The sequence below is a fragment of the Polyergus mexicanus genome, unplaced genomic scaffold (genome assembly GCF_030449975.1).
Source record: "Polyergus mexicanus isolate NDT 795.1 unplaced genomic scaffold, iyPolMexi1.0 SCAF_3, whole genome shotgun sequence".
Taxonomy (NCBI): Eukaryota; Metazoa; Arthropoda; class Insecta; order Hymenoptera; family Formicidae; genus Polyergus; species Polyergus mexicanus.
The window spans coordinates 8,594,485-8,622,359 of record NW_027223323.1 but is presented as its reverse complement, the minus strand read 5'-3'; the positions used below and the strand labels follow the sequence as shown (position 1 = coordinate 8,622,359).

The following is a 27,875-nucleotide window of genomic DNA, read 5'->3' as shown; positions in this document are numbered from 1 at the left end:
GAGCTCTAAATAAATTGGGATACCCCGGAGGATCGCGATGCATCATATCGCGGCGAGTCCGGTATCAAATTCTTTTTTTTTTTTTTTTCCCTGATGTACGATCGCGTGTCAAAAGGCCGCAAAAGTCAATCGCGTGCAATTTAACTCTTTCCCGTTTTATCTTTCAAGCAACAAAATTGCTAAAAATGATTAAAAATTTTCACACAAGCGCAACTTGGAGAAAAATGGAAATTTATTGCGTTTATGAATGAAATTTATTTTCTCTTTTTTTTTTCAAGATTTATGGCCAAATTGGTAGATCAAGTTTATTGGAATAAATTATCTGAATTTTCTATTTTAATTTTGAAATTAAGAAGGAGAGGCAGTGCACTTGAAAATTCCGTCATAAAATTATAATAAATCAAAATTCTTTTTATTTAAAAAAAAAAAAAAAATAGATAATTTTCTGAATACATATCGAGCTATATAAAATTTTTAGATATATCTAAATACATAAAAAAAAATATCAAACATATAAGAATAATGTCAAATTCTTTGGAAGATTCTAGAAAAATTTTAAAAATTTCTTAAGAAATTTTTTATTATAACAGCTTTGAGATATCACACGACATTACTTCTCTGTGTAATTACGTTCGTAAACAAGAATAGTTTTGGAGTAAGGAAATTTCTCTCTCTCTCTCTCTCTCTCTCTCTCTCTCACAGGGGGACTCTCCCTCGGAGACACACGCACACATACGCTAGATTCAAGTTTCTCGATGCTCCTCCGAAAAGTCCGGGATTCACGTTGGTCGCTTTTCTTGCGGGTCGAGTGGCGTAACGTCGAGCACGTACTAAGAAGTACATCCCGCGTGATAATAACGACGTCGTTAGGCGACTCGGGTCCTCATCTTACAATGACCCGTAGAGAGAATGCAGAACAGAGTTCGCGATATACGGTCTTTTGGAATCCGCGAATTTCTCCGCACAGAGTATTCCCGGATTTTAAAGGAAGGACCAGCTCGCGAATTGCTACACATTCTCTCTCTCTCTCTCTCTCGGCGAGATTCTTCACTTTCGCAACGACGATTTACGACGGTTGTCGAAAGCAAATTGCGTAATCTTTACCTGTAAGAGTCGACGCGTATATATCGTCACAATGCCATCCTGTAATGGCTTGCGCACAATTTACCGGGGACACGGAACAGGCGACGCGAGAAACCAAACAATCGATTCACCCGATAGCGTCTTAGAGCAGCTGATGTGGGGCATATTTGTGTTCGTTCGAGCGTGAGCGAGCATTGTTGCACGTTGAACGCAATAACAAGCTGCATTAGAGTACCTCCCCCGGTATCCTTCTCGTTCCATCTCCAAAGAGCGTACGATAACGTCTTCTATATAATGGATCTTTCTGTCTTCTATACACAGGCTATTTCGTCAGATATCGCCAGATATCGCCAGTTATTGCATTGTATCTTTTGTCACTTATTTGTCGATTTTTTTCTAAATATTCTTTAATCTCCCGTAATTTTATTACGTAATTTATTATATAATTTTCATTTATATAATTTATATAATTTTTATTCATATAATTCCTTGCGACGCGTGTCAAATGAATTTCACACATAATGGCTTACGACAATTTACTTATTTAAGGATCGCGAGACGTGTCTTTATTTTTAAGATTAAAGGGAATAGTTCCGATATTTGTAGAAAATATTGGAATATTTTATTAAAAAACCTAAAAAATTCATACACACACACCTTGTTTTCTTTCACCGGAATATTAAAAAATAAAATAATTGAACAGTCGAATATATACCTATATTTATAAAAAGCCTTTATTAAAAATAAGGCAATTTAGCTATATTTTCGAGAAACGAGATCAAAGAACTCGAAGGCTGCGATGATTCTGGGATATCCCGCATGCATATTACAGGTGCAATTTTGAGCAATTAGGCAACCGTAATTAATCACATGCGCATCAAATATTTGCGCGAGCGCAGAGGGGGAAAGGGGAGGAAACCGCGCTTTATATACAAACGTACTGTAATTTATCATGTTTCGCTCTCATGCCGGATTACGTCGTCGGTTTGATAAATTTTTTCTATGTAGTGAGAAACATTACAAAAATACATTCTGTCGTAGGCAATGGAAAATCTTTGAACATATCTGTAAATTAATGTACGAATCGAGACGTGCTGTTAATGATTAATATGTGTTATATCATTTTTATTAATTATATTATTTTATTAATTTTTCTTAATCATATTATTTTATTAAATAATTTTATTTTTATATTAATTGTATTATTATATATAATGTATATTTTCTGCGTAGAAATTTCGAAATTTATTCGGAATATTACAAATTTTAATTCTTATTTTATAGACAAAGAAAAAGTCGGGATAATATCTACAATCTTTCATTTAGATGAAGCGGTCATCCCTTCCTCGCAATCGTAATTAAAACTTGAAAAAGTTTTTAATAATGAAACACTCTCTAATTAAAGAATATGTTTGCGATGATAATATTTATTCAGGTAAAATAACACTGGAGCGTTCCGTCGAAGTATCATATTTTGTTTTGTCGTGGCTGCGAGAAGTTACGTTATTATTGAGATAAATAGAAAGCGGCCATGTCTCATACCGCGTGCGAGCCCCTTAATTCAATTATGGTTATTACCAAGCGGAGCGACTAACTTCGCGCGAGTTATTATAAGCTTACAACTTGCATTGTAAATTATTAACGCCTCTCCTCTCTCTAATGCTGGATCGCCAATACTGTTGCTTAAAATAATTCGGCGCTTGATAACGGCGTGGTCGCATTCCTTGAATAGAGCCGCCGCCGCTCTATTAAGGGAGCCGCGCGAGGAGGAAGACGATGATGGCGCAATTTGAATAAGTTCGAAAAGGACGCAGTTTGCCTGCGGGTTTCTGAGAAGGGAAGGAAGAGGGAAGAGGAGGCGGCTGGGTTTATTCAAATTGAACGCGACAGAGGCAAAATGTCTGACGTGCCCGCGGGTTGTCAACTTTCCATTTTAAGTTCGCTGACGTATTGAGTCGAAGTTTGCAACCGCGTAGTACTTCCGGAACTAGTCCACCATCCCCGAGAGAAAATGAGAGAGAGAGAGAGAGAGAGAGAGAGAGAGAGAGAGATGGTAGACCGATCCATCCCGACAGGTAAAATATTGTTCCGTTATTCCGTGCAGCATTGATTCTAGATATTGCAGGTGGTGTGCCCCCGCGGACACGGCTGAAAAATCTAAATAACAGTGACGGAAGTTCAGCGCAGAGAAGATCAGTGAATAACGTGAAAAATATTATTAATAGCCAACTATCTTCATTCTTTTTTTTTCCGAATTTTATTTTTAAATTCATCGATTCGATAAACACCTCATCTCCAGGACATTGAGATGAATTGAAGAAATTGCGCGTATCATTTGATTTGAATTATTTAATATTTGTAATATGAGATGTATTTAGTTTATACATAAAAAAATTTTTTAGTAAGTTATAACGAAAACTTTCTCGATTTTAGTAACGAACTTTTGTCCCCTAATCAAAAGTTACGTTGTATTACACTGTTGAGGAAATATTATTCGTTAAAGAGTTTGTTTAAAAAGATTTTATCTTTGTGTAAGATTATGAAATGTTTTCTAAAATGCGAAACATCATGTGTATGATTAATGTGATATAGTTATTGAGAAAATAAGTTTGAAGATAGAATCGTTACGGGGATCCTTAAGAGGATGCCGGTCTCCGGTTTTACCGGCCATAACAATTATATTTTTGTAGATTGAAATTTTTTTATTGGTTACATGAAATATGAAATCAACATAGTGGGAACCTTGCTCTCTTATGTTAAAAACGAAGAAAAGCTAAAAAAAATTACAATTTTTTTACCGGCTTCTTGCGTCAGGTTCGTAACAATATTTGCTCAATATAAAAGTTTTGCAGTTTGTATGTACAAAATAAGATAGGTTCGCACTCGGAAATGCATGAAGGAATATATAAGTGAACGTGAACATTTCGGTGTGCAAAATTTTGCGCAACGAAAAGATTTTTTACTATACTTCTAAATACATTTTTAAACATTCACTTATATCCTTTCATACATTCCCGAGTGCGAACCTATCTTATTTTGTACATACAAACTGCAAAACTTTTATATTAAGCAAATATATAATTATTATGGCCGATAAAGCAGGATAGTCCGGCATCCTCTTAACGATCCCCTTAATTACTCTGATAGTTTGAATTTTTAATCTCGATCTTCTGGCGTCTTCACGTCTGCGAGATTGCGGGCTCTGGCTTTTCCACGACACAATGCGGGTGGAAAATTTAGTCACACGACCGACGGTTTTCCCTCGCGGCCTTTATAATAAAGCTCCGTTCTATGCTACGGCGTTTTAATGAACGCGCCGCCTCAAAGCGTTTATGAGATATATGGAAGATTTTTCTTTTTCTTTTTCTTTTTTTTCTTTTTCTTTTGATCCGTTTGCGCGGGTGTCGTGGCGCATCGCATCGCGATTTCTGCCAAGGGAGAAATGCGGATTAACATTTATTAAAAACATAGATTATGCACATTAACGGAGCTTGGGGAACATTTCGCAATCCTCTTCGCGCATTTCACCGCGCTAATCTAAGAGAGGACGCGAAGAAAAAAAATTTTATTATCTCCCGCTAAAAGCTTTCGCAACTTTTTACAGTGTGACACTTTGTTTATCCGATTTTTTTTTCGGAAGAAAAATCCTTTAAATATTTTTTAGCGATGCGCCCTCAAAGAAATGTCTTAGACTCACAGCGGAATTTGTGAATGCAACATAATTGACGATTAGTATTATTATTATTATTATTATTATTATCGAATACGGATTCCTTTACGTAAGACTTTTAATGGAGTTACGCGTTGTCATCTGCTTTGGAATTTTGAGTGGCAATTATCAAGTTTTTCTTGAAAGTTGCGACATGACAGGAATAACGATAATTGCAAAGTAATCTGAGAAGGTCGATTTGCCGGAGACAAGTCAGTGATATAGTTGGGATTTGATTTCTCGGGTAAAATCACCAGACAGTAAGAACTCTCGTATGTTACCGCCGTATACTTGTGTTTTCTCTTTCTCTCTCTCTCTCTCTCTCTCTCTCTCTCTCTCATATGCACGGGATATTCCATAATTTTTGACATATTTCAATTTCAAGAATAAAGATAAATTGTAATTAAAAAATATCGAAATATTTTTTTTAATTATACAACTTTTTTTCATTATATGCTGCTTCTTTCAATATTTATAATTTATGATGCAGATATTATAAAAGATATCTAATGTCAATTATTAAAACGTACTATGCCTTCAATGCTATGAAAAAAATTAATTTCTCAAAAAATCTCTAATAAATATACTAGTTTAAGCCCTAATACCTCCCAATACGATCTCACGACTTTCTATTCGAAATAAAAGCGGTGAATCAATCTAGCTAAGACTACGAGTCCCGAAGAAATTCCGTATCGGAATTTCGGGAATCGACGCGACGTAAGCCTTCGAAAATCCGGTCGAGATCAAAAGGTCCGGCACAATATAAATCAGAGTCCGACAAAGAGAGTCGCGTGTCTCACAACCGGATACCGCGCTCTCGTCTCCCATCGGTATCATTCGCGTCCATCTCTCTTTCTCGCCGTTTCCCGGTACGTAATTACGGGCCTTAAGGGTGCAGAACATACGAGCTCTTTTACCGTCGTGGCTGCCGATTTCGCTGTCCGGTAAAAAGAACATGCGCAATAAAAAAGAAACGTTTAAAAGGTCGGGGAAAGCTTCCTCCGCTGTTTAAAACGGAATTCTCTCGCGGATGGTTGCCCGTAAAAGCACGATAGTCGAGGAAGGATGGCGAACGATGAAAGAGTTTATCACTTTCCAAAGATCCAGTCGCGAGGATAACAGAGGGAGGGAGAGAGATTTGCAAATTATGCATCGAAAAATGTAATATTAGTCCATCTACAATTTTCTGTGAACGCGAAATTGTTGCAATTTTATATAAAAAGATAGAAAGGCTTTGTCACTCTTTTTTTCACTTCTCGATCTTTCATTTTTATACTTAATCTTAATCTTTCTATATACTTGTATTTTTACCGTATTCGCTTCTTTTCTGAAATTTAGGATGTTTCTATTCGACGATTCGCAATCGAAATCATTTTTCCAGCAGTCGTGAACAAGGCTAAGTCGCTCCGCAGTCGTGTAACCGTTTCCGTTTAGAGGAACGAGAGAAACAGGACGAGAATAATCGTCCTCGCGTTCGTACAGAGGGATGAGGGGGGGGGGATAGAAAGACGCGTCGGCTTCTTACCCTCGGCTCGAAACAATCGCAACTATGCCCCAACAATTTATAATTCCGCCTTGCCAGTCCTCCACCGTTCCCTCGGTGAGGGATTGCCTTTTCCTCTCCCCCACCTTCCCTCCTTCTCCCGCGCCGTGCACAATTAAATGTTATTACTTCAGCCGTTGCGGATAATTTCTCTCGTTTGTTCGCCGGAGCGAATTCAGTTTCCCTTTGTTAGGCCCGACTTCGCGAGAGGCGAAGCCGTCAATTTTGAATTCGCGCGAAAACTACGGGGCAATGATGCCATTGGTGGAAATAACGCCGATCTTACGCCAACTTTACGCAAAGCGAGTCGAGTTAATTATTTCCACACTTTTATCGACACGATAGTGAAATAGAAAAGCGAGGAATTTTTACCGCTCACGTGCGTTTTACTACATCAAATAGTATAATACGTATTAATTTCATATATATATATATGGACTATTTTCTATAAAATTAAAACTTTATTATGGTTTATCTGAACTGTGGAAATGCATTTTTTGTCCTCGTTCAATGAAAATATTCAAAAAGAAATCTGGTAGATCGGGAGTCTAAAATATTTTATCATTTTATGATAAAGGTATACATATAAAAATTAAACAAATTTTATTATATTTAATTGTCTCTTGTCCCCAATACATTTTGATTCGATATAATGGAATTTCCGTTTGATATAATAAAACTTTCGGTCGAGAGAAATCGTACAATGGTACGTTTTCCAGTAACCGCTGCAGAATGTAAGAGAGAGAGAGAGAGGAAGAAGGTATAGAGGATGGTTCTCCGCTTTTTAGTCGCCGACATTTTTGTTCCCTTCCCCCTCATCCCCATCGGGCGGGGTTGCGTGCATCGGTGACTGCTGGCCCTGCACTAGCGCTCTTTTCTCCGCGGTAAGCACTCCCGGTAATGTGCTTCTTGGTGCATTAACCTGGACCAGGCAGTACGCATATTCACACACGTATGTACGTCAAACCTTTTGTGTCCCTCTTTTCCCCTTTCTCCAATGCACAAACGCGAGCGCAGGGTTTAATGCAAACCACCTTTCGGGAAGAAGAAATGAGTTTTCTTTCTCCCTCCCCTTGACTATATTTTCCGCGATCTCCTTCGCAATCGTTTATCGTTCTACATGAGATGGTGGCTTTTTCGCCATTAGTTGTATTACGATCGCCCGAATTGGCAACGCAAACTTTTCCGCCGATTCCTTTTAAAACAACATATTACGTTTTTTCTTAAACGTTTGACGATATACTTGCATATCTGAATTCTTTTATCATCACAAGTAATCTCATTTATTAATAATAATAAAAATATAAAATCTAGATTACACAATATACGAAGAGAGACTTAAAGAACCTAATGCAAAGAGTTTGTAAGAAAAATTTAAAATTTATGGATCGACGAGGCAAACAAGAGAGAATGAAATATCGTGAAATTAATAAATTGCTCGCCAATTAAAGTAAATTATTAGAACGTGTCATAATTGCATTTTTATATCACGAGAAATATGTTAAATATATTAATAATATAGATTTTTATAGAAATCACTAACTAAAAACAAAGGACATGTATTGAATTGAAATCTGCGATTTGCCAAAAGATATCGGCACAATTGTCCGTCTGGGAAGGGAGAATGATGATTACATTTACAATTATGTAACTTTTTCATATCTTTATTCCGTCCTCATATTCTTCCGAACTTTCGCGATTACGAGAGAAGATTCTCTCGAAAGTGCGAGAAGCGTCAGAGTAAACGCAAGGCAGGCGGCAGATAGAAACCTTGAAGAACGAGAGAAGAACGTGAAACGAAAGCGGATGTCGCGGTCGAGGGGGACGAAATCGTTAAAAGGAATGCGCAGTCGAGCGAAAGAGGCCTCAAGAGAGATCGGCAGTGGGGTGGTGGAGGGGGGCGGGAGGGGGGGGGGGTGGTCGGCCAGTTGAAATAATGTAGAGAAAGCTCTAAAAATGCTTCACCAGAAAATCCAGGAGGACACCCGCCACCCTATTCCATTTCAGTTCTCTCGATTTTCCTTCTCCTCCAAGGAAAGAAAAACTTTCTCTTTGACCTCGGTTTCGACTTTACATTGACAATATTAATTTTACAAGCGCTATATTAATCGTTTCTCTTTAAACGAATTCGGATAGAATTTCATTCGGTGAAAATTTGACGGCAGGTTATTACAAGCAAATTTTTTATACATTCTATATTAAATATGTCGATTTTTATATATACTTGATATATTTCATTTTTATTGCAATAAGATTTTTCTGAACATTTTATAATTATTAAAAAGAGCTAAATATTAAGTAAGAACAGACTGTAGAATCATTCTGTTCGATTCTGATTTTAATTGCGACATGCATATTTTAAATTAGAAATCTTCTTATCGCAAATGTTTGATATTGCGATGCCGTGTGTGTTTTAAAAGATTAAAAATCGTGCTTTAAATTTGCAGAATGATACCGAGCGATATCGCTAACAGCAGTTGTGAATCCGATCTTGGATTTGTGTTTTAAGATAATTGCTCTTCTCTTGTCTTCCATTTTTATAAAAATATAGCTTACGTAAAACTTTGATAGAAACATATTTTCTCTGAATTTTAATCTGATGTAATTATGTAACATAAATATAGACATTTTTTTACTTCGACTATACTTTTTAAACGATTTAAATTTATAATCTGTGATAAAATTCGAAACAGAATTCTATTTTTAATTTTACGTGTCATGTAATACAGAAAGCATTTGAATAAATAAAATACATACATGTATAACATATATAATACAATATATTAGGACGTGTGACACACACATACATAAAATTATCAATAGAATTCTATCTTAAATTTTATCGCGAATTATAGATCGTAAATTATAAAACGGGCTTTATCAGTGTGTCTAAAGTTTGATTAACTTTGGACAATTTTTTATCAATCTTTTTATATCGCGAGGAAGCTGGCGGTCAGGAAACACGCGATAAATAAAACACATGTGTACACATTAAACACATATAACGATCGGTATTATAATTCTTATTTTGATGGATTTTCCCGAACAGTTGTATTTTATATCGCGTGACATTAACACGCGTAAGTTTGACGTGAATCGATCTCATAAGGCATTACAAAATTCTTCTTTCGCAAGTATTTCTTGCACCGAACTGTGTATTGTGATTTCTTCTCACTCGTCGTTCTTGATACACATTATACTATTTATCTTAAAATGAGGCGAATCCATGCGATTAATTTGATCTCATTTTGCGCACTCGTGTTGTTTGTTGTTAATAACGATGTAACGGAAGGTCACAGTGTGAAAGATTTTTTCAAAGCTTTACGTGGACTGTCGCAAATTAAAAACCTTCGACATGGAATTCTCCCAGGTAATTATTTGTTTACTTTGTTCTAGAATAAATATTTCAATTATTTTACATATAATAAAATTCCGATTTTGGTCTTTATGTTATTTATATATCTTTTATCCTTTTATATCCAACAAATAATATATATATATCAACGATATAATAATATGTATATAATTTATCTCTTGTGATTTTCATATTTTATTTTATTCATAAAATTATATATATATATATATATATATATATATATATATTATGTGTGAATTTATTATTTAAAATTTATTGAACGAATCTGTTTGTTTATGATATTGTATATGTTTATAGGTACACTTTGGTGTGGTCGGGGAAATATTGCTCGTGATGATTCCGAATTAGGTGTGTACAGCGAACTGGACACGTGTTGCAGAACGCACGATCGTTGCGAGGATTCCATAAACCCTAAAGCTACAAAATACGGACTGTATAACAAATACATTTGCAGAAGGTAGGTGCGCGATACATCACGCTTATACGTCTCTTTACGATTTCTAAGCGCGCGAGCTCACTTTTGACTTTCCGCAGCTCGTTATGCAAGTGCGATTTGCAATTTTACGATTGCTTGATGCGAGTACATGGCCTGTATGCGTCCACCGTGGGAAAGATATATTTCAAAAAATGCAAGCAATGCTTCCGTACCTACTACGATTCCGAGGAATGCATAAGAGAGTAAGTGAGATACATATTACATGTGAATTTTTTTTTTAATCACGCCCAAAAAAAAACGGGGTTCTTATAATAAATTAATAGGATAATGAAATGTTTTCTCTGACCAATTATCGGTTCAACGCGAGAGGATCGATGACTTTGCGCGTACCGTTTAACATTCGCGCGTCTATTAACGAGAGATATCACGTTCGCTTAATTGTTATTCATCAATTAACTCTCGCGAGTGAAAATTGAGCTGACGTCAAAATTGTTTGTTATTTTGACATCGATTGATTCCCCGTCAAAAACATTAATTAATTACATCATTCATTAGGGGTCTCGATATAAGCGAGGACACGGATCGTAAGGGCCGTCGCGTTTTCTGCGCAAAGTTTGACCAAAATCCAAAATGGGGACATCAACATAACGCCACTTCGTCGAAATCGATCTACATCGACGAACTTTTAAACTGGCCTGATGATGGAGCCGCCCAGCTCGTTTCACAATCCTATTTCGCGAACGATAGAAAATATTCCGTCGATGAAGAAGACGCTATGAAAGCTATCGAAGATAATTATTAATGCATTTTGATGTCGTATTTTACGCTCGCAAATTCGCCAAAATTAACAGGTAACGAGTTGTGATATTTTTCAGGAGATTATTTGAAAATTCAATCTGGAATATTAAAATATCAAGATAAAAAATGGCAGATTATATAAATACATTTTAAATGTATAATTTTATATTTAATAAGAATCTCTTTATTCAAGACAATTTTTCTATTTAATGGTTTTGAAATATTTAATGCGGTTTCTTCGTGGTATTTTATAATAAATATGAATATAATTTTTTTTCGATTCTCGCAAATTTTTCACTTGTAAAAGCAGGGGGCTCGAACTGCCGTCTAACGAATTGCACATACGTAAATGACACTGGCACTAGAAAGAGAGAGAGAGAGAGAGAGAGAGAGAGAGAGAGAGAAAGAGAGAGAGAATCATGCCTCCCCCCCCTCCCCCGAGTACGATTCCAAAGTCCGCTTCGAAATTGCTTCGTCCTCGATACGACGGCCGTTTGCGAAGGGGGTTTGCAGGGAAAAAGAGGGAACGGAGAGGTTACTTGAAAATCCGTCGAGAATTTTATCGCGAGGCTGTAGACACGGGTGGTCGAATGAGCGAAGCTATCTCTATTTCGCGATTTTTTTTTCTTTTCTTTTCTTTTCTTTACTATACCCTTTTGCAGCTTGGGAATTGTGCTACCCTCGGCCGCCGTCTCGCCCCCCTTTTCTCTCACGCGGAAAGAATGTTCAATTATGCAAAAGTGCGCACGTGAAAGTTTCGCCGCGGGAGCGCTTGTTTCAACGGAAGGATGTTTCTGAATTAATATTGACGAGGGGGAAGAGGAGGGGAGGGAAAGAGTTGCTAATGCAAATCAATAGTGGGTGCATTGTTAAAAAAATTGTCTCTCGCATGCACCTCTTCGCATCCGCTTTGCGTGTTTCTCTCGCCAGTTTGACAATCTCTCGATTCCAACAACACGGATACATCTATAATACTTTATACATTGCGTTCATTTACAATTGTAAGAATTGTCACATTGATGTGACATGTACAATAGTATATGCGCGTTGGTGTCTAAATCCACACGCGTGTTTCTTACGTTACTTAGGCGAATAAAATATTACCAAGATAAATTATGTATTCCGATGAAATAGCCAACGATATAAGCCAAGTTATACGCGGATGGAAGTAATGGAATCGCGTGTAAAAATTCCACCATGATTTCACATATATGCGGAAAATGTTCCACTTCTGTCAAATCAAACGGATAGCTAAGTTTTCCGGAGATCAATCTCCAGTTTCGTTCGTAACAGTCTTATATTTCGCGATATTCTCGCGCGAGCGAGCTTCTTTCATTAAAAGACACGCTTTTTATATTTCTCGACGTTTTATTAAAAAGCCTTTAAGAATATTGCCGCGACCCGAACCATCGCTCGTTTGAAATCTCCCTTAAGTGTCTTGTATTATAGAGTCCTCTTGAGGAAAATGGCGATTGCTAATAAAAAATGTACGAGGAATTTTCTTCCATTCGTCAAGGACGGAGAATATGAAAGTGTCTAATATCTTTGTATGATTTTCACTGTAGTTTGCATAGGATTTCTAATCGGAGTTTCATTAACTTGAATTGAAACGGGTGCCAACGGAATTTTAATTGAAGTTTTTTGATGAATTTTTTTCCCCTGTCTTTTTAATTCCTATCGACGGGAAGCACAATCTTGAAGTAATGTTACATCGCAGTACCTTTTATATAAGGCGTGCAATAAATTGTCGGCGTGAATAATTTTCCGTAAAAAAAAAGAAACAAGGAAAAAAGCATGGAATAAATTTCATTAATCGCGTTGTTTTCGAGAAAATTAGACCTTCGTCTGCCTCTCTCTCTCTCTCTCTCTCTCTCTCTCTCTCTCTCTCTCTCTCTCTCTCTCTCTCTCTCTCTCTCTCTCTCTCTCTGTCTCTTCGCATAAATACGTGTATGAATAAAAAAAAAAAAACATAAAATATTATATCAAAAAAATATTATATGTATGAATATTAATATAATATAATTATACACATAATTTTTTTTAATATTATATTTTTGATATTTTGGAAAAGAGAAGTTATAAAGAAATATTTGCTACATCTTGAAAGGGTATTTTCTTCTCGGTTTGTGCCCGGACGAAAAGCGTCGTCCACATGACGCCACTATTTTCTCATATATGCGACGCTACCCTTCATCCGTGTCGACGACAAAACCGCGGGTGGTTTTTATTAAAATGTTGAACCCTCTTCCGTTCCCCTCCCTCACCGCCGTTGAGGAAATCAATTCGATTCTCGGGCGATATTACCGGCCTTTTCTCATCCCTTTCAATTTCTACGCCTCTCTTACCCGAATTTCGATTTCGTTTTGAATCATGCGCGCATATCGACTTACCTGCCTTGCCGGATTATCCGCGAGAAAAAGGCAAAAAAGATTGGAGTAAGGGGGGCGGGTAGAGGGGAGGGGGGAAGGGATGGGAGAATATGAGGGAATCGACGTTCCGGAAAGGGTTGGAAATGGGAAGGCGTCGCGTTTTCGTCGTCGACACGTTTTAGATCGCTGCGCACCCCTGATTTCGTAATTCGCAAGATCCCACGGAAGGGCACATAGATCATTTTCACCCCTTTACAGCTCGAATGTGCGCATTCCTGCCGCGAATTGAGACATCGTCTCGAAAATCAAGTTCGTCGAGAAAGTAAGGCAGTGCCAAAAAACTTGCCAAAAAAAGAAAAGGAAAAATTACACATTTCTGCATAATAACTTGATCATCAACGGTATCTATTACGTTATTTAATATCGCGGAAGTATAAATTGAGAAATATAATGCAATTGAGATTCTAATTTGATTCACTGCAGCTTTAACGTTGCCGAACACAATTAACATCCGTTCGAGTAACATTCTTGGAATTCTCGCTTCTTTTTCTCTTCATTTTTTTTTTTTTAGATCATTACTCTTTGACCGATTCTACCGATTGTGTACTCGATACGAGCGGAAAAGAGTTAAAAGTAAACGGGAGCAAAGAGAAAGCGGTGGCAGAGGATTGTTTTCCTTTGCCGCGTTTGTTCGTCGAAGATATAGGTGGTTCGGTTTCACCGTTCACGTTGGTCTGATTGATCCTCGGTTGTGTATCGAGTACACTTTTACCAGTGAGAAGCCAACAATGCGATATATCCCCTCGATCTTCTCGAGGACCGTGCGATTCGTGTGATATAAATGGTATGTTCATCTATTACATCACACGAGCTTTAAGAACGCTCTCTGGTCACACGGACAATGCACACGCGAATCGAAAGTTCAGTCTCGTCTTTACTTGATCGTTTATACGAAGCGATAGAGCGCGAGGAAAGAAGAGCTTTCTCTCAGATTTTTGCGTGTAGGTGAGCTATAAGATGTTTGATCCAAGAATTGCCGAGCTGTTTGTCATCAAAGAACAGAATTCCCGTCGTAAATCGATAGACAAATGCTTTTTTTCTTTTTTTAATTTTTCCATTGAAAAATATTTAATTCAAGGCAAAGCATTGATACATGGTGTTTCTCTCACATTCTCAGCCAGAACAAAAAAATGGCGATACATTGGAAAATTTATGCATATAACGTGTTTTAAAATAACTTACTTTCATAATTATAATACTTTAATCAATTTTAATTTTCAAGGTTTCATAAAAAATCCCCGCGTTGCCTTTCGCGTTAAAAGGTTTAATTTTAGAGTTGCTTCATCTGCTTTTTCACATGGATAATTTTAATCGTTCACTATATATATATATCTCGATTTAAAGATCTTATTAAAATAATAATAATCTCATAACGCAGACACCGGGATGTTTGACTATGCAAAATTAGAAGTCGATAAAAAAAAAGATTAAAAGATAAGCAGATAGCTGAGAGAGAATTTCACAGTTTATTTACCGCTTAGGAGAAAGAGTCCGCAGGCTACGAGAGTTCTGTGATCGGAATAACAATGGCCGATCAGAGCTGACACTGTTGCAGCGAGAATCAAGATCGCGGCGGCGACTTGGAACGGTGCGGAGATCCTGGAACAATAAATGACAGTGATTTTTAAATTGTCGCGTTAAAAGAGAGAGATGGGGGGGAACGTCGTCGGTACAACCACAACATCATATATTATACTATTTTTAAATATTCTCCTACAGATGCGTATCTCTCGGTCTATGAGAAAAAGCGGTTCTCTCTCTCTCTCTCCGCATCTTTCATTGTTGCAGCCCCGCTCCTGGAATCGATGGTAATTTATAGCAGCCTTATTAGGGTGTTGAAGTGTGTGACTTTACGTCTTACTCCTCTTGCGCGCGTTAAGCGAGGGATAAAGATCGCAACCTCGGAGAAAGACGATCGAAGAAAATTCCCCTCGAGAAAAATACTGACGAATATTATATGATTTATCTACGTCAGTCAAAGAGATAAACTCTGACTTTTCGCGAGTGCGAGTCTGATCTTTAATCTATCGGGTTGAACATAATTTATCATGTGCGTTGTCTACGTATGACTATAATGGATTCCCGCTGAAATCAGATTAATATATTCCATTGGCGTTTATACATATAGCTTGAACAACAATTGAAAATCAGTGACATCTAACTCGTATTCGTGTGTCATTTAATGATAGGATATCAAATACGTAGTGAATTTTTCATACTTGGAAATTCGGCGAAGAAGATAGCTTTTATGACGCCGCAGGTATCACGAAATTCTTCTCACCCTTGGCACTTAATCCCCCTTCCGTCTCACCCCTCCAACGTAGTCGCAATCCTCGATCAGCCTGCGCTCTCTCGGTGGAACGCGAATCGTTAACAACGCGAAGGATTATCGTTTGCAAGCGGAGGGTGGCTACTCGCGACGTGACGATTCTCGAGAATTTCGAAGCTGCGCTATATATAATACACGTATTCGCAGCTATCGGGGTAAATGGGGCACGTGCCGAGTAAGGGGACGCACCAAACCGTCCATCGATCCGCTCCGACAGGTTTAAATCTCGATCTCGCGCAAGCTTAAAAAGTTTCGCGTTTAAACAGCACACACAGAATTAAAGAAATAATATTTTTGAATTTAAAAAAATGTGAGATTTTAAAATTATCATTTTTTTTTTTTTTTTTTTTTTTTTTTAGGAGAAAATTCCTCTCCCAGATAATCCTCCATTTTCAGCATATTCGAACATGTGTTTCCCTTTAAAGTTAACGCACAGACGATATTAGTATATCATTAGAATCTCGTTGAAGAAACTAGAAAGTGAGAAAAATGAATTTTAATATGATTATAAAATAATAAAAAAATTACATTATTATTCGCATTATTTGACAGTTTACATAATCCTCAACTTTACTCGATATTGTGTGTATGTGTATATATATATGTATACACAATAACATTATATATCGAGTTTAAATTATTAAAATTGATTCCAGAAAGATTTTTAATAAAGATTGAATGGCTTTGATAATTTTCTATAACTTGGTATGAATTTGCGTGGAAAGATGGCCATTTTCGGACGGTTAGCCAAAGTCGAGCTCGCTCTTGGAAAGCGGACGCGTCTGGAACTCAAGGTTTCCGGGGCGTAATGCTCGAAACTCTCTCCTGCCTGCATGCAACAATGCAATCGTCTCACGATCCCGTCGCCGCGCGCTAATTTCGTGGAATCGAATTATGCGGCGTCGGTCTCGCTGCGGGAGATGGGAATTAATATTGTAGTTTCGGGGCCGGCAAGGAAGAGAGAGATAGAGAGGAAAAGCTTGCTATGTATACGCGTCAACGAGGCGACGAGGGAACAGGCCAACGTTGTTCGCCGATGGGACCAGGGTACGGATATTGGGTAGGCAGGCCTGCCTGGCAATAAATCAGCAACGTCCCGCGGTAATATACTGCTCAGTCAGCCTGTTTAGCCGTAATAAAGCGCATTTCTCCGGGATCGAGAAGTCTCGCAAGGCGCGGCTTCGCCTTTCGGTGAACCTTCGAGTCGATAACGTTGCATCGCTGAACTTGGACCGCGAATCTATGCATTCTGGAAGGATGGTTTAACGCCTTACTCGAGTAGCTGAAAAATGAACTATAAATGTTTTCAACGAGACAAATTTTTTTTTTTTCACTTTTAAAGTAGCCGACTTATACGAACGTTCAAGTCTGAAATTTAAATTGTAACAGAGTGCATGATTATTTTTACGAGAGTGGACGCATATCCGTCAATAATATTCATGGCTAATACTCCCCTTTTCTCGTGTATATATATCTGTATAGATCAATAACGCACACAGAAAGCTCTCGTTGCTATCTAGACTCTTGGAGTATGAATCCTGTCATGGATACTGTCGGGATTTTCTATCGGGTCACCGAAGGAGTTAAAATCTTCACGGTTAAGACACAAAGTTCCTCTTGGAAATACGAAAGATTGCCGAGATCTTTCCGGAATTGCAGAATATCGCGTCGCCGGGGGCTTGCCTGAAGGACCGAAGTGGAGGAAAATTTCTTTTCCGTGTTGGCGACAAATATCGTTTCTACCTCAATTCGATAGCAATCGAGGGAAAACAAACGCTCGCTTGAGGGATCGAGGATGGATTATCTCGTCGAAGGTTTCGCGAACCTTTTTTTTTCCCCTTCTTTTTCGCCTCTTTTTGCCCCTTTTTCGTCCTTTACGTCTTAAGTTAACTTTTTTTTAACCGATCCTCGATGAAATATTAATATTTTTTAATATTTAAATCATTAGATTAAATCACATACCCATACACATGAATCCTCCAAACATTTCTCAATTTTTATGTGCGCTTAATATCGAATTTAATTTCCTACATTGAAATAATTCTCTCTATATATAATATAGTAAAAAATGTTATGTATAAAGTATTATTTATACTTTTTATCTCACAAAATTTTTGTTTTGATACCGACTTCTTTATTTTTTGTTACACATACAGGCCCAGGGTTACATGTAAAGTGTACATCGATACTCTAGATATCACTGCAAAAGGCACAAAACAAAATTTAGATAGAAATTAATGAAAATTAAGATAGAAATCCTGATATTAAATGAGCTCTTTTTCTGAGCAGAGAAATATATTCTATGTATAGATATTTTTCAAATATTGTATATCTAAGATACAATTTTAATCCATAAAATAATAATCTATTCTAATTTATTCTATAATATTTAATATGAAATAAATTTTCATTTTTATTCTTTAACATTATTACAATATATATATCAGCTAATTATATATCAAATGCAGACTGCCATTTTTTTTTATTTTTTATGCACGTATAACGTTGATTTATATGAATACACTTTATGAAGGAATATCTCCCTTTCGCGAGGGAAGGTAATTTAACGCGCTTTATGTCAAGCCGGCCGCAAGCATCTCTACGTTTGCTTCGGTCCAATTCGGACAATTTGACGGGCGGCCGGTTGGCGATACGATGTCCATTGGCCGGTCTCGGAGCGCCTACCACGGAGTGCGTAATGCCGCATAACCGTTCTGCATTACATACGGATGTAGGATTGGTATGCGAGCGCATCCCTCTTCTCCGGGCGCGCGCGCGTGCCCGCGCCCGCGCCGTCGTCCACCCCCGAGAGAGAGAGAGAGAGAGAGGGGGAGAGAGTGCGGCGGCGATCCGGGCGGCGTATATTTCGCGGGGTGAATAGCCGGCGCGGTATGTTTCTGGCTCGATGCCAGGCCGGGGTAACTATCAGCGCGCGCTACTACATTAATAGAGTTTTATTGTTATTTATGGCGACCTGTTTCTCTCTCCCTTTTTTCCTCCATCCCTCGTCTCTATAATAATAACCCGCCGCGAATTAATTGCCGCGTTCGATTTATTTTATTATCGCGCCACTTTAAATGTACGCCAATCTCCCGTTGTATTCGATGTCGCGCGATAACATTTGGCGCTTTATGCGAGTACTATCATGTTGCGAATCATTTCTTCCTTGCGTATCTGTTAATTCTTTTATACTTTTGCGACTTCGAGATGCAGCTTACAATTCTTCAGACAAATTATAATTGAATTAAGAGAGAGAGAGAGAGAGAGAGAGAGAGGGAGAGAATATTCATCGAAAACAATTCTTCGCGAAATGATGTAGAAAAGCGATGAATACGACATTGTGGAAGGTTCATTTTCAAAAGTTCGCATTACGCTGCTATAATCGTGCCGGTAAACTCGATCGATTCCTTCGCATCGCGTTTCTAGCTCTAATGTATATCCGTCCAGCTATGCGTCTCGGAACTTACAACATCTTATACTTTGGCATGAAATTTCAGAAGACGCGACGGGGCGTTGTCACGCGAGCATCATTACAGCTCGGATTTCGCAAAGTGCCACTCCGTCTCGGCGTCGTGTCGCATCTTCCCCAAATTATTGACCTTTAGCTCATAATACCTCCGCTTTTCGCACCAGGGCCGCTCTTTCGAAAGGAACATTATATTTTACCTTCGAAATCATTCTTTCCACCCTAAGTATGATAAAGTTCTCAAAAGGTTTCTTCAGAGAAGTTCTCTTCGGTTCAAAAAGAATTGTTTGGATGAAATTCCAGCGGCACATGTACTTTAAAAAGAAATCTCAAGGCAATTTTTTTCGCGTTAATTGCACATAGCTTTTTTAAACTTAAACTCTTGTAGTTACGTCTCTCTACCGTTAATTTTTACAGACTTTTTATTCCTCATTTTTACAAGTAAATTATTTCTCGAGGAAATTTCTCTCTATTATAAACTCGAGATATTACACGTATTTTTTCTCTTCCTTTTTTTATATATATATTAATTCAAATATAATATAAAATTATAAATTTCAAGACAGTGTGTAACGGGAAATATGAAAAATAAGTGAAAAGTATTTTATTACCTACTTAATTATAAAAATAATTTAATCGACCAATTTTGAAATCGTTCAATTTTGAGAACCATCATTATACGAAATTAATTTCGGAAATGATTCTTAAACGCTCAAGAATCCGTAAACACGCTTTTCATTCTCCAATTGAAACAATCGTTTTCCGCTGTTTGCATCTCGAGTGCAAATATACGCGCGACATCCTGAATCGTACTAATTTCATCGAATAGACGCAGTGGAACAGCCTCGCCGACTAATTAAAGTAAATACGCGCTTTGATCTAGCTGTCTTTCGTCAGGGATCGCAAGAAGCCAATTTAGCAGCAGACTCTCGTCACAATAAATAATTGCGATGCGTCAAAGTAACGATTTTAGTACGCCAGGCTCGTTAACGCGCTGATTATGGCCGCGCTTTGAAGCCACCCCCGTCGCTTCTCCTGCAGACGCTTCTAATTAAACTAAGTCTTTGATCCCCCTGGGAGCACGAAGAAGCCGAAGCGAACGTCAGGCCGTTAGTTCCGCCCGATTATTAATTCGGATAAAATTTCGACTATTCGTTTAAGACCCGATATTTAAACGCGCCGCCGTACTCTTGTGACGCCGAAATTTCTAATCTCGGAAAATGGAGGGAGTGTAAAATTTTACAAAATTCCTCTCCCCGACGTAAGAAAAATTGAATAAATTCTATGGGCATTTTTTCTTCTCAGTTTGATTCCGATCCCCGACGAATTAATCTGCAGTAATTGAAATCTTTTCTCCCGACTTTCTTCTTTGTACAACTATCCTCTTAAATAAGATGAATATTGAGATTATTAAGAATCGCGTAGACGGATTAGAGGAGGGGGAAGGGGGAGGGGATATCGTTTGACACGAGACGAAAAACGAATATCGTGAAGGTCATCTAAAGGCACGTCGGGAAACACAGGGGGACCAGTTATCGTTACGAAGATAAATGTTCGTATTCGGAATAGTAGTTACAACGGTCTCGTTTAATTTAAACGGCTAAAGACGTGTCACGTATTTGATAAACGAGAATTCCGAACGTTCGGCCTGTAATTCAACCGTGAATTTTGCCCTTATTTCGTACGTCGATCATGACGTCGCTTTTACACGCTGGATTGCACGACGATATATCATATACAAAGACAAGTGGTAACGGGACGAATATGGTCAGACAGAGAGCGCAAAAGCTTAATAATGTATTTAATTACTACCTATATGCATCTCGTGAAGAGAATAATATATTTTCCTTCTCCTTCGGAATATATTATTGTTATTTTACACTAGCTGACTAAAAGCAAGAACTGTGAAATTAAGGAAAAGAATCGATTTTTTCTTTATCGAAATATTAAAACTATTAATTTGTATGTAAATATACAGATTTTTTTCTCTCTTTCTATGTAGCTTTTATGATACTTTTAGTTTATGCACACATGGAATTTGATTAAACAACTCTTGCTCGGCAATTCGAGAGTTAGTCAGTGACGATATTTTAATCAGCCCCGACAATTCGTTCAACGTTCAACCAGATCTCGCTCGCAATTCTTCACTCGTATTTTTTTTTTTTTTCTGGCGAGCAGACGCGTGCACGGCATCTCCGTTTCCGGCACGAGCGTGTGCTGGTCGAGCGAGTTACGTCGACGGGAGACAATGAAGGGCCGGCAACAATGGGGACGGAGAAAAGGGTGGCAAGATGGCTACCGTGGCGTCGGTGAGGGCGGGAGGAACGGCTCGTTGCTGCGGGACGGTGCGAAAAGAGGACGTCGCGGGATGCAGAATGAGACAAATGATGAGTCCCGAGTGTCGGGGAGGAGGGATGCGAAGGGATACCATTTAACATGTAGCTGAATAGTCATCGGGAAGAATGACGAACGGCTTTCCCCGAGGGTTCTCTCCGTCGCGTCTTCTCTCCCGGCTCTCCCACCCCCTCCGGGAATTTTATCCGTCGCGTCGACGTCTCGATCACTAAATTATTTTCAACCGAAAGAAACGAGAACGCCATTATCGTGACGGAATTTCTGGGGGAATATCCTTGAAATTTCGCTTATTTATCTCTGTACGCTTAAAATCGTACAGAGATAAATTCGCGCTCCCTCAGTGTGTTGTTTACACTTATTTCGAGCTTGATAATTTGGTCTCGGATTTGTAACGTAAAAGATTCTTAGAGATTTATTTGCATGTTACTTACTAGCAAGTAAGTAATATTTAAACGAGTCGAGAAATTATTTTCCTTACTTGCGACAACGAAAATACGAATTTTCAGAATATCCTCTTTCCTGAAATAACATTTTCATGATTCACGAAAACAATTCTCACGCGGTTCCCATAAACGAAAAAAAAAAAATCTGTATTAATGTATAGCGAAGGAATTAAACGTCCCTGTCTTATAAAGTCGGCCATGCTCACATCGGCAAATGGCTGTTGCATTTGCCGATCTACATACAATATTTCCCCCGCAATGTCCTTTGTCGTCTCGCGATATTTTTGCATCTTCCTTCTTTAAAAGCGGCCGCTAACTTTTTATCTTTTCAACGGAAGCTTATTCCTGTCTGAGAGAGTAAAACCGAAGAGCGCAAGAGGCGATGGCAGGAATAGAAGTCACGAAATAATTTCCGATAATCATTATTATTCTTAGGGATAAAAAATCCTAATTTATTATACGAGAGATTTAATTTAATCGGGATTCGCAAAAGTTCTCAACCTGCAATATAAAAACTGTTGTTGACATTTACACGATAGTGTCGTGCGATTTTAATTGTCATTCTTGAAATGAAATAAAATATCGAAAATTACGAGAAAAAAATTTCGTTCCTGATCACGCGTAATCTTTAATTAGCCTCGATTCTCTTTATCCTTCCTACGACATTGTGTTTACCGTGACGTTGCCGTCGACGAAGGGCTCGAAGAGAGGGAAAGGAAAAGAGCCGGCCTTAAGGAATGAAGGGATTCCGTTTCGACGTATTTTGCCTGTAATCCAAACTACCCTGCGGCACGAGAACTCGTTTTCTCGGCCCCGACGAACGGGACCGGACTCGCCGAGGGAAGAGAGAAACGAGCAAGTTTTCCCGGAGACAGGGTTATATCCTTATACTTCTTTTCTTCCCGCCGGGGTGATTCCGGCTGAAGGATAAAGGACGATTTTCAGGCACAAAGATTGGAAATCGCCCTCTCGCCTGAGCTTATTCCCCGAGCTGTGTGTGTGAATGGCGGACCGCGACGTTTCTCCGAGTGTTATTTGGGAAACCCGAGATTTTTAGAGCTTCATAGATTCTTGGATCCCATAGAGCTTATCAAACCTTCCAGAGATCCCGCATTCTTATCGCGAATCATCTCGGATTCGCGCGGATCGCATCTGTTTAATTTTAAAGACTCCGGGATCTTTTCTACTGACGCTTTGAGTTTATTGAATTTATGCGCGCGTGTGTGTATGCGTTAGATTATATCTACCCTTTGTCGGACACAGTCGAGTCGTCACCTTTAGGATGCGCGATAGAATTTTCAGCGGTCCGCGATGAATTATTGACGGGTTTGTGGCCGACTTTACGTCTCTCGCGGAGACTAATTTACGATCCACCCTGAACCCTCTTAGTGAGCTTCACAGTAATAACCTGCCATACCATCGAGAATGTTATGGACATGCTCCGACTTCGTAAAATGCTTGAATTTTTTATTTAACCGATTTATCTTTCAATTTTAATGAAGAACAATTCTCTGATAACATTCAATTTTTAATAATAAAAGAAGAAATATTATTTTTGAAATGGAAGTAATTTTTCTAATTAAAATCTACAATTTGAAGATTTTAAACTTTCAGAATTTACAAAATTTCAAAGGAATGGACTTTAAAAATTTGAGTATAGTTGAAAATGTAGACAGCTTAAAAAGAACAATCTCTCTCTCTCTCTCTCTCTCTCTCTCTCTCTCTCTCTCTTAAAACTTAAGAACTATTCGCGGTTTGTTGAACGCAATTTCGAAAAATTTTAAAACGCGAAGGAACTAATAATCAAAGATTTAAAAGGACGATTAAAATAAGCCGCGGCATATTCTCATCCTCGCAATTCCATTAGATAAATTATACGGCGTTATTTTCGGGATAAATTCGATAAAACCCGCACAGGCCCGCGGCGTGAAAAACGGCTGAGAGAAAAAAAGAGATTGTAAAAAATATAGGTCGTGCGCACGCGGAACGATAGCCCGCAGGATTCGAACCGAAATCCCTGATAAATTGTCTGAGAACGTCGAGGAGAGCGAAAACAGGAGGAGAGAAAGAGAAACCGCCTACGCGTCTCTGCATTTTGCAGGTCGGACATTTTTTTTTTTTTTTTTTTCCCGGTCAGCCCCTCGATAGATCCTCGATCTTTCCTCGCGACTTGATAAGGGTTCGGAGCGTACCGGCGAAAATGAGAGTCTTAAAGCTCGTAGCGGCGGCATCGGGATGCCCCGATAAATTTCCGAAAATCGCCCCCCGTTCGCAAAACGCATGACGAATGGCGTCGAAATCTTCCCCTGGGTAGTTGCAATAAATTAATTCTTTCTCTTCTCTCTCTCTCTTTCATGTTTTACATGCGATTCGTGTATTATAAAGAGAAAATTAAAATAACATTTCAAGAGGGAATTTTTAATGAACTGTTAATTAATAATAATAATTGTTATTTTTATATTTTTTCTCTTTTCAAAGAGAGAGAATCGCTCCAATATTTAATTTCTCCGATTTCTTCCCTTTTTTCTTTCTTACATGCAATTCATGTATCATAATGAGAAAATTAAAGAGATCTCGAATTTAAAAAAAATAGAAAATTATAAAAGATAATGTAATAATCTGTTAATTAATTATAATAATTGTTATTTTTATATCCTTTCTCTTCTCAGAGAAACAGAGAGAATCGCCTTAATATTTAATTCCTTCCATTCATACATAAATGTAAATATATGTATTATTTAATTTGAGCAAGAAAAAATTAAATTCAAATTACAATTCGAGAGCTTGTTGAAAATCTGTGTAGAAATAGACCTTCGTTAACAATGTATTTTGAATTTTTACGCAAACCATTAATGTAAAATCGGTCAATTCAAGTGCCATAAAACGCGCCGTAAAACAATGGTTATGCAGATACTAGTAGAGCGCGGAGAAGATGCAACTGGTCCCGATGCGTATCGGCGTTGAAACGTCTGATTGCATCGCGCGGGCCGATTTTAGGAACGAGAAGCCAAGCTTCTCAACCCGCGCGTTGTAACCTACGGCTTGATTTTATCATCAGATGAAACGCTGACAATTTCGAGTCGCGTCACCGAATCACCTGTTGCATCGGAACGACATGCTTCCTCGAGCGCATTATTAGAATCGCAATCGGCCTATCTCTCGCGTATCTTGGCCCGGCGATATCGATTCTCGAAGAACCGTGCGAGTTTTCTGCCTTATTATCCGTCTAAAATCGCAATCTTTATTTCATGGCTTTTCTTTTCTAGCGCGAAACTTAACGTCTTCGAAAAATTGCTTTCTCAAGAAAATGTTATACGCTATTACAATAAATAAAGATTATAATTTTCGAGATTATTATTTTATTTACATGCAATTTCAACTCATAAATTCTTTTAGTCTGAAAAATCGTGGAAAGTAATGATTTCGTTTTGTGACACTTTAAAAAAGAATTGATTCTCGCAGGGAACATTATTTTTGTGTTTTCCAATTTTAGAATACCGAGAGATATATAATTTCTATCAATTACAATTAAAGTGTAAAAAAATAATTTACGCATTCTCGTTTCGGTCGCTTTAATTCCAAAACCCGCTCTTTTTTTTTTTTTTTTGTACAGAAGCACTGAAATTATTCCGGTCGAGAGTTGCATGCGGTTTGTCGCGATCCACCTGAGTCCCGCCGGGAAATTAGTTTTGCAACAGAAACGGCGCAGTCGAGTTATTTATGCAGGCTTTCGAGAAAGACAGCCAACAGCATCGGACAGACACATGTGTCTCCAATTAAAAAGAATTAATTCGCATATTTAACAGATTAGCGCCATTAAGAGCGTCAGAGAGCGTCATCTGCGAGAAAGATTATTATATTATTTATCATAAGAAAAAAATATTATTGTTAAAAAAAAGCAACACACATACACAAACGAGGATTTAAAAAAAAAAAAATATATATATATATATATCTAAATGTCATTACACATCCATTTAACAAATTGTCATCGCGCGCTTTCTCGAATTATTTGTGTCCTCGTATCTTTTGATCGAAAAATAATCATCGTGAAATCGATTTTCGCATCTGACGGTTGACGGTTCGTCTTTTTTCAAAAATTTGGAATATCCGTGTGATGTAAAATTAATCTAGACGCGCCCCTTCCCCAACCGACGAGCCGCCGCCACCCTTTTTCCCGCTCTCATTTCACGTCAGATGACAGCCAATCTTTATCCCGATGGTGACATTTGCAATTCCGATGTGCGTCAACGAAAATAACTTTAACTGCGGCGCGCTTTTCTCGGCTTTCGAATATTTAAATTAACTTTTTTTAATTGCAGATTGATGCATAGAGTTTGTGGTCGATTAAAAAAAAAATCATTAAAACTTATATTACGATTCAGTTTGTGTATGTTTATATGTTTGCTATGAAAGCCTTACAATGATGGAAATAAATATTTCAATTTATTTTAGTATTTTCTAAAATATTATTCGAAGCATTTTGCAATTTTAGCATTTTGATTTGTGTACAACATTAATATTATATATCATGACGGATTACAGCGATGACGCCGTGAGAGAATTTGTGAAGCGGAATGAGTGAAGAGAGAAAGAGAGAGAGGGAGAGAAAGACGAGACTAAATCGTGTATCACTAATAGCGGATAAATGTAGCGTGAGTGAAACAGGGGCGTTGATTTATATCTTGATGACTAAAATTATCTCGCACGTCTTGTGCAGAGCGCGAGGGACCATATTACCGCAAGATAATTAACAATTGATTGAAATATTATACATTGAAATAGATTCAAAAAATTCGTGAAAACTCAAAGATCTCTAGAGAAACCTAATCCTAATGATATATTTTCAGTCGAATTAATTTCTCAGGAACACATGGTATAAAATTCGTATTCTGCTTATATAAAGTATCTGAAATTAAAGGAAGTTTTTTACTTCTTCTTAGGAATAAATAAAATCTTCAAGAAGCTCGTAAAAATATCCTACAAGAACCTACCATTTAAATATTTTAGAAAATTAACATATTGCTATACAGAAAAGAGAGAGAGAGAGAGAGAAATTTCTTAATCATTAAAGGATATAAAATTTATTAAAATGGCGAATTTAAACAAATGCGAGAACTCCCGAAAATTTCAACTTCGTTGAAGATAAATAGTTTCTGCATATATAAGACGATATATGTATATATTGTAAATTGCTCGAAGGAAACTGCACGGGAAACAGAATATTTCCTTCGCATAAATTGATGCATAATTGTTAACCACAAATATTGACGATATATCTCATATCTCGCAAGTAAGTTCAACGTACTATCTTGCATAATATCTATCAAGCTTATCATCATCTTGTAGAGAAATTTCGCGGATATTGATCGTGATAAAAATAAAAAAAGGTAAGAATAGAAATCAGAAACGCAAAAAAAAAAAAAATCCAAAGATTAAATCATTCATATTTATTTTTGTGCAAATTGATAAAATTGTTAAAATTTAGATAAACCGCAAATTAATATATACAATTTTGTAAATCATTGCACGCTTCTGTATCCATTATTTCAAGTATTACAAATAATTCAGAGCGCTCGTGTACAATTTTGAATAATAGAGACGAAGAGAGGATTTAGAAGATGGATAGAGCAAGTCCATTATTTGTAAAGTTCATTGTCGAATACTTCATAAGTAAACCTTGGAAATTTATATTCCACTCTCGTCTCTCAAAGTCTTCTCTCCGTTTATTTTTCATAATTGTACGATCCGATAGCGATCTTATTATTCGATCGTCAACTTTAATCATCGATTCGGATGAAATCTTCTGGTCAGGGCGTGGCGGTGGAAAACACGCGCGACCAACACTCTCCCTGATCTAATTTCGAATCAAGTCACTTAATTTTAATGCCTAACCCTTCCAGCCGAC

The 27,875-nt window shown here is 37.6% G+C and overlaps 2 protein-coding genes across 16 annotated transcripts in view; one reads left to right on the top strand and one right to left on the bottom strand.

Annotated features, from left to right (window-relative positions):
* The window catches only part of LOC138931780 (uncharacterized), an 88,671-nt gene that overhangs the window by 8,637 nt on the left and 52,159 nt on the right, over positions 1–27,875 (bottom strand). For all 11 annotated transcript variants that reach the window (XM_070292888.1, XM_070292887.1, XM_070292884.1 and 8 more), the window contains one exon: positions 14,849–14,973. Coding sequence is in view for 9 of the 11 variants with exons in the window: in XM_070292884.1 (XP_070148985.1) it covers positions 14,849–14,973 (125 nt within the window). In the remaining 2 variants the exon portion in view is untranslated. The remainder of the gene's footprint in view (positions 1–14,848; positions 14,974–27,875) is intronic.
* LOC138931783 (phospholipase A2-like) overlaps positions 9,427–27,875 on the top strand; it is a 49,569-nt gene continuing 31,120 nt past the window's right edge. The window contains exons 1-5 of one of the 5 annotated variants that reach the window (XM_070292896.1): positions 9,427–9,705; positions 10,009–10,168; positions 10,246–10,389; positions 10,703–10,998; positions 21,348–21,561. In XM_070292896.1, coding sequence (XP_070148997.1) covers positions 9,549–9,705; positions 10,009–10,168; positions 10,246–10,389; positions 10,703–10,949 — 708 coding nt within the window. In that variant the 5' untranslated portion in view covers positions 9,427–9,548 and the 3' untranslated portion in view covers positions 10,950–10,998; positions 21,348–21,561. Of the gene's footprint in view, positions 9,706–10,008; positions 10,169–10,245; positions 10,390–10,702; positions 11,133–13,885; positions 14,133–21,347; positions 21,562–27,875 lie in introns of those variants that run through there. The other 4 variants (XM_070292897.1, XR_011446677.1, XM_070292895.1 and 1 more) reach the window with 4 other exon arrangements.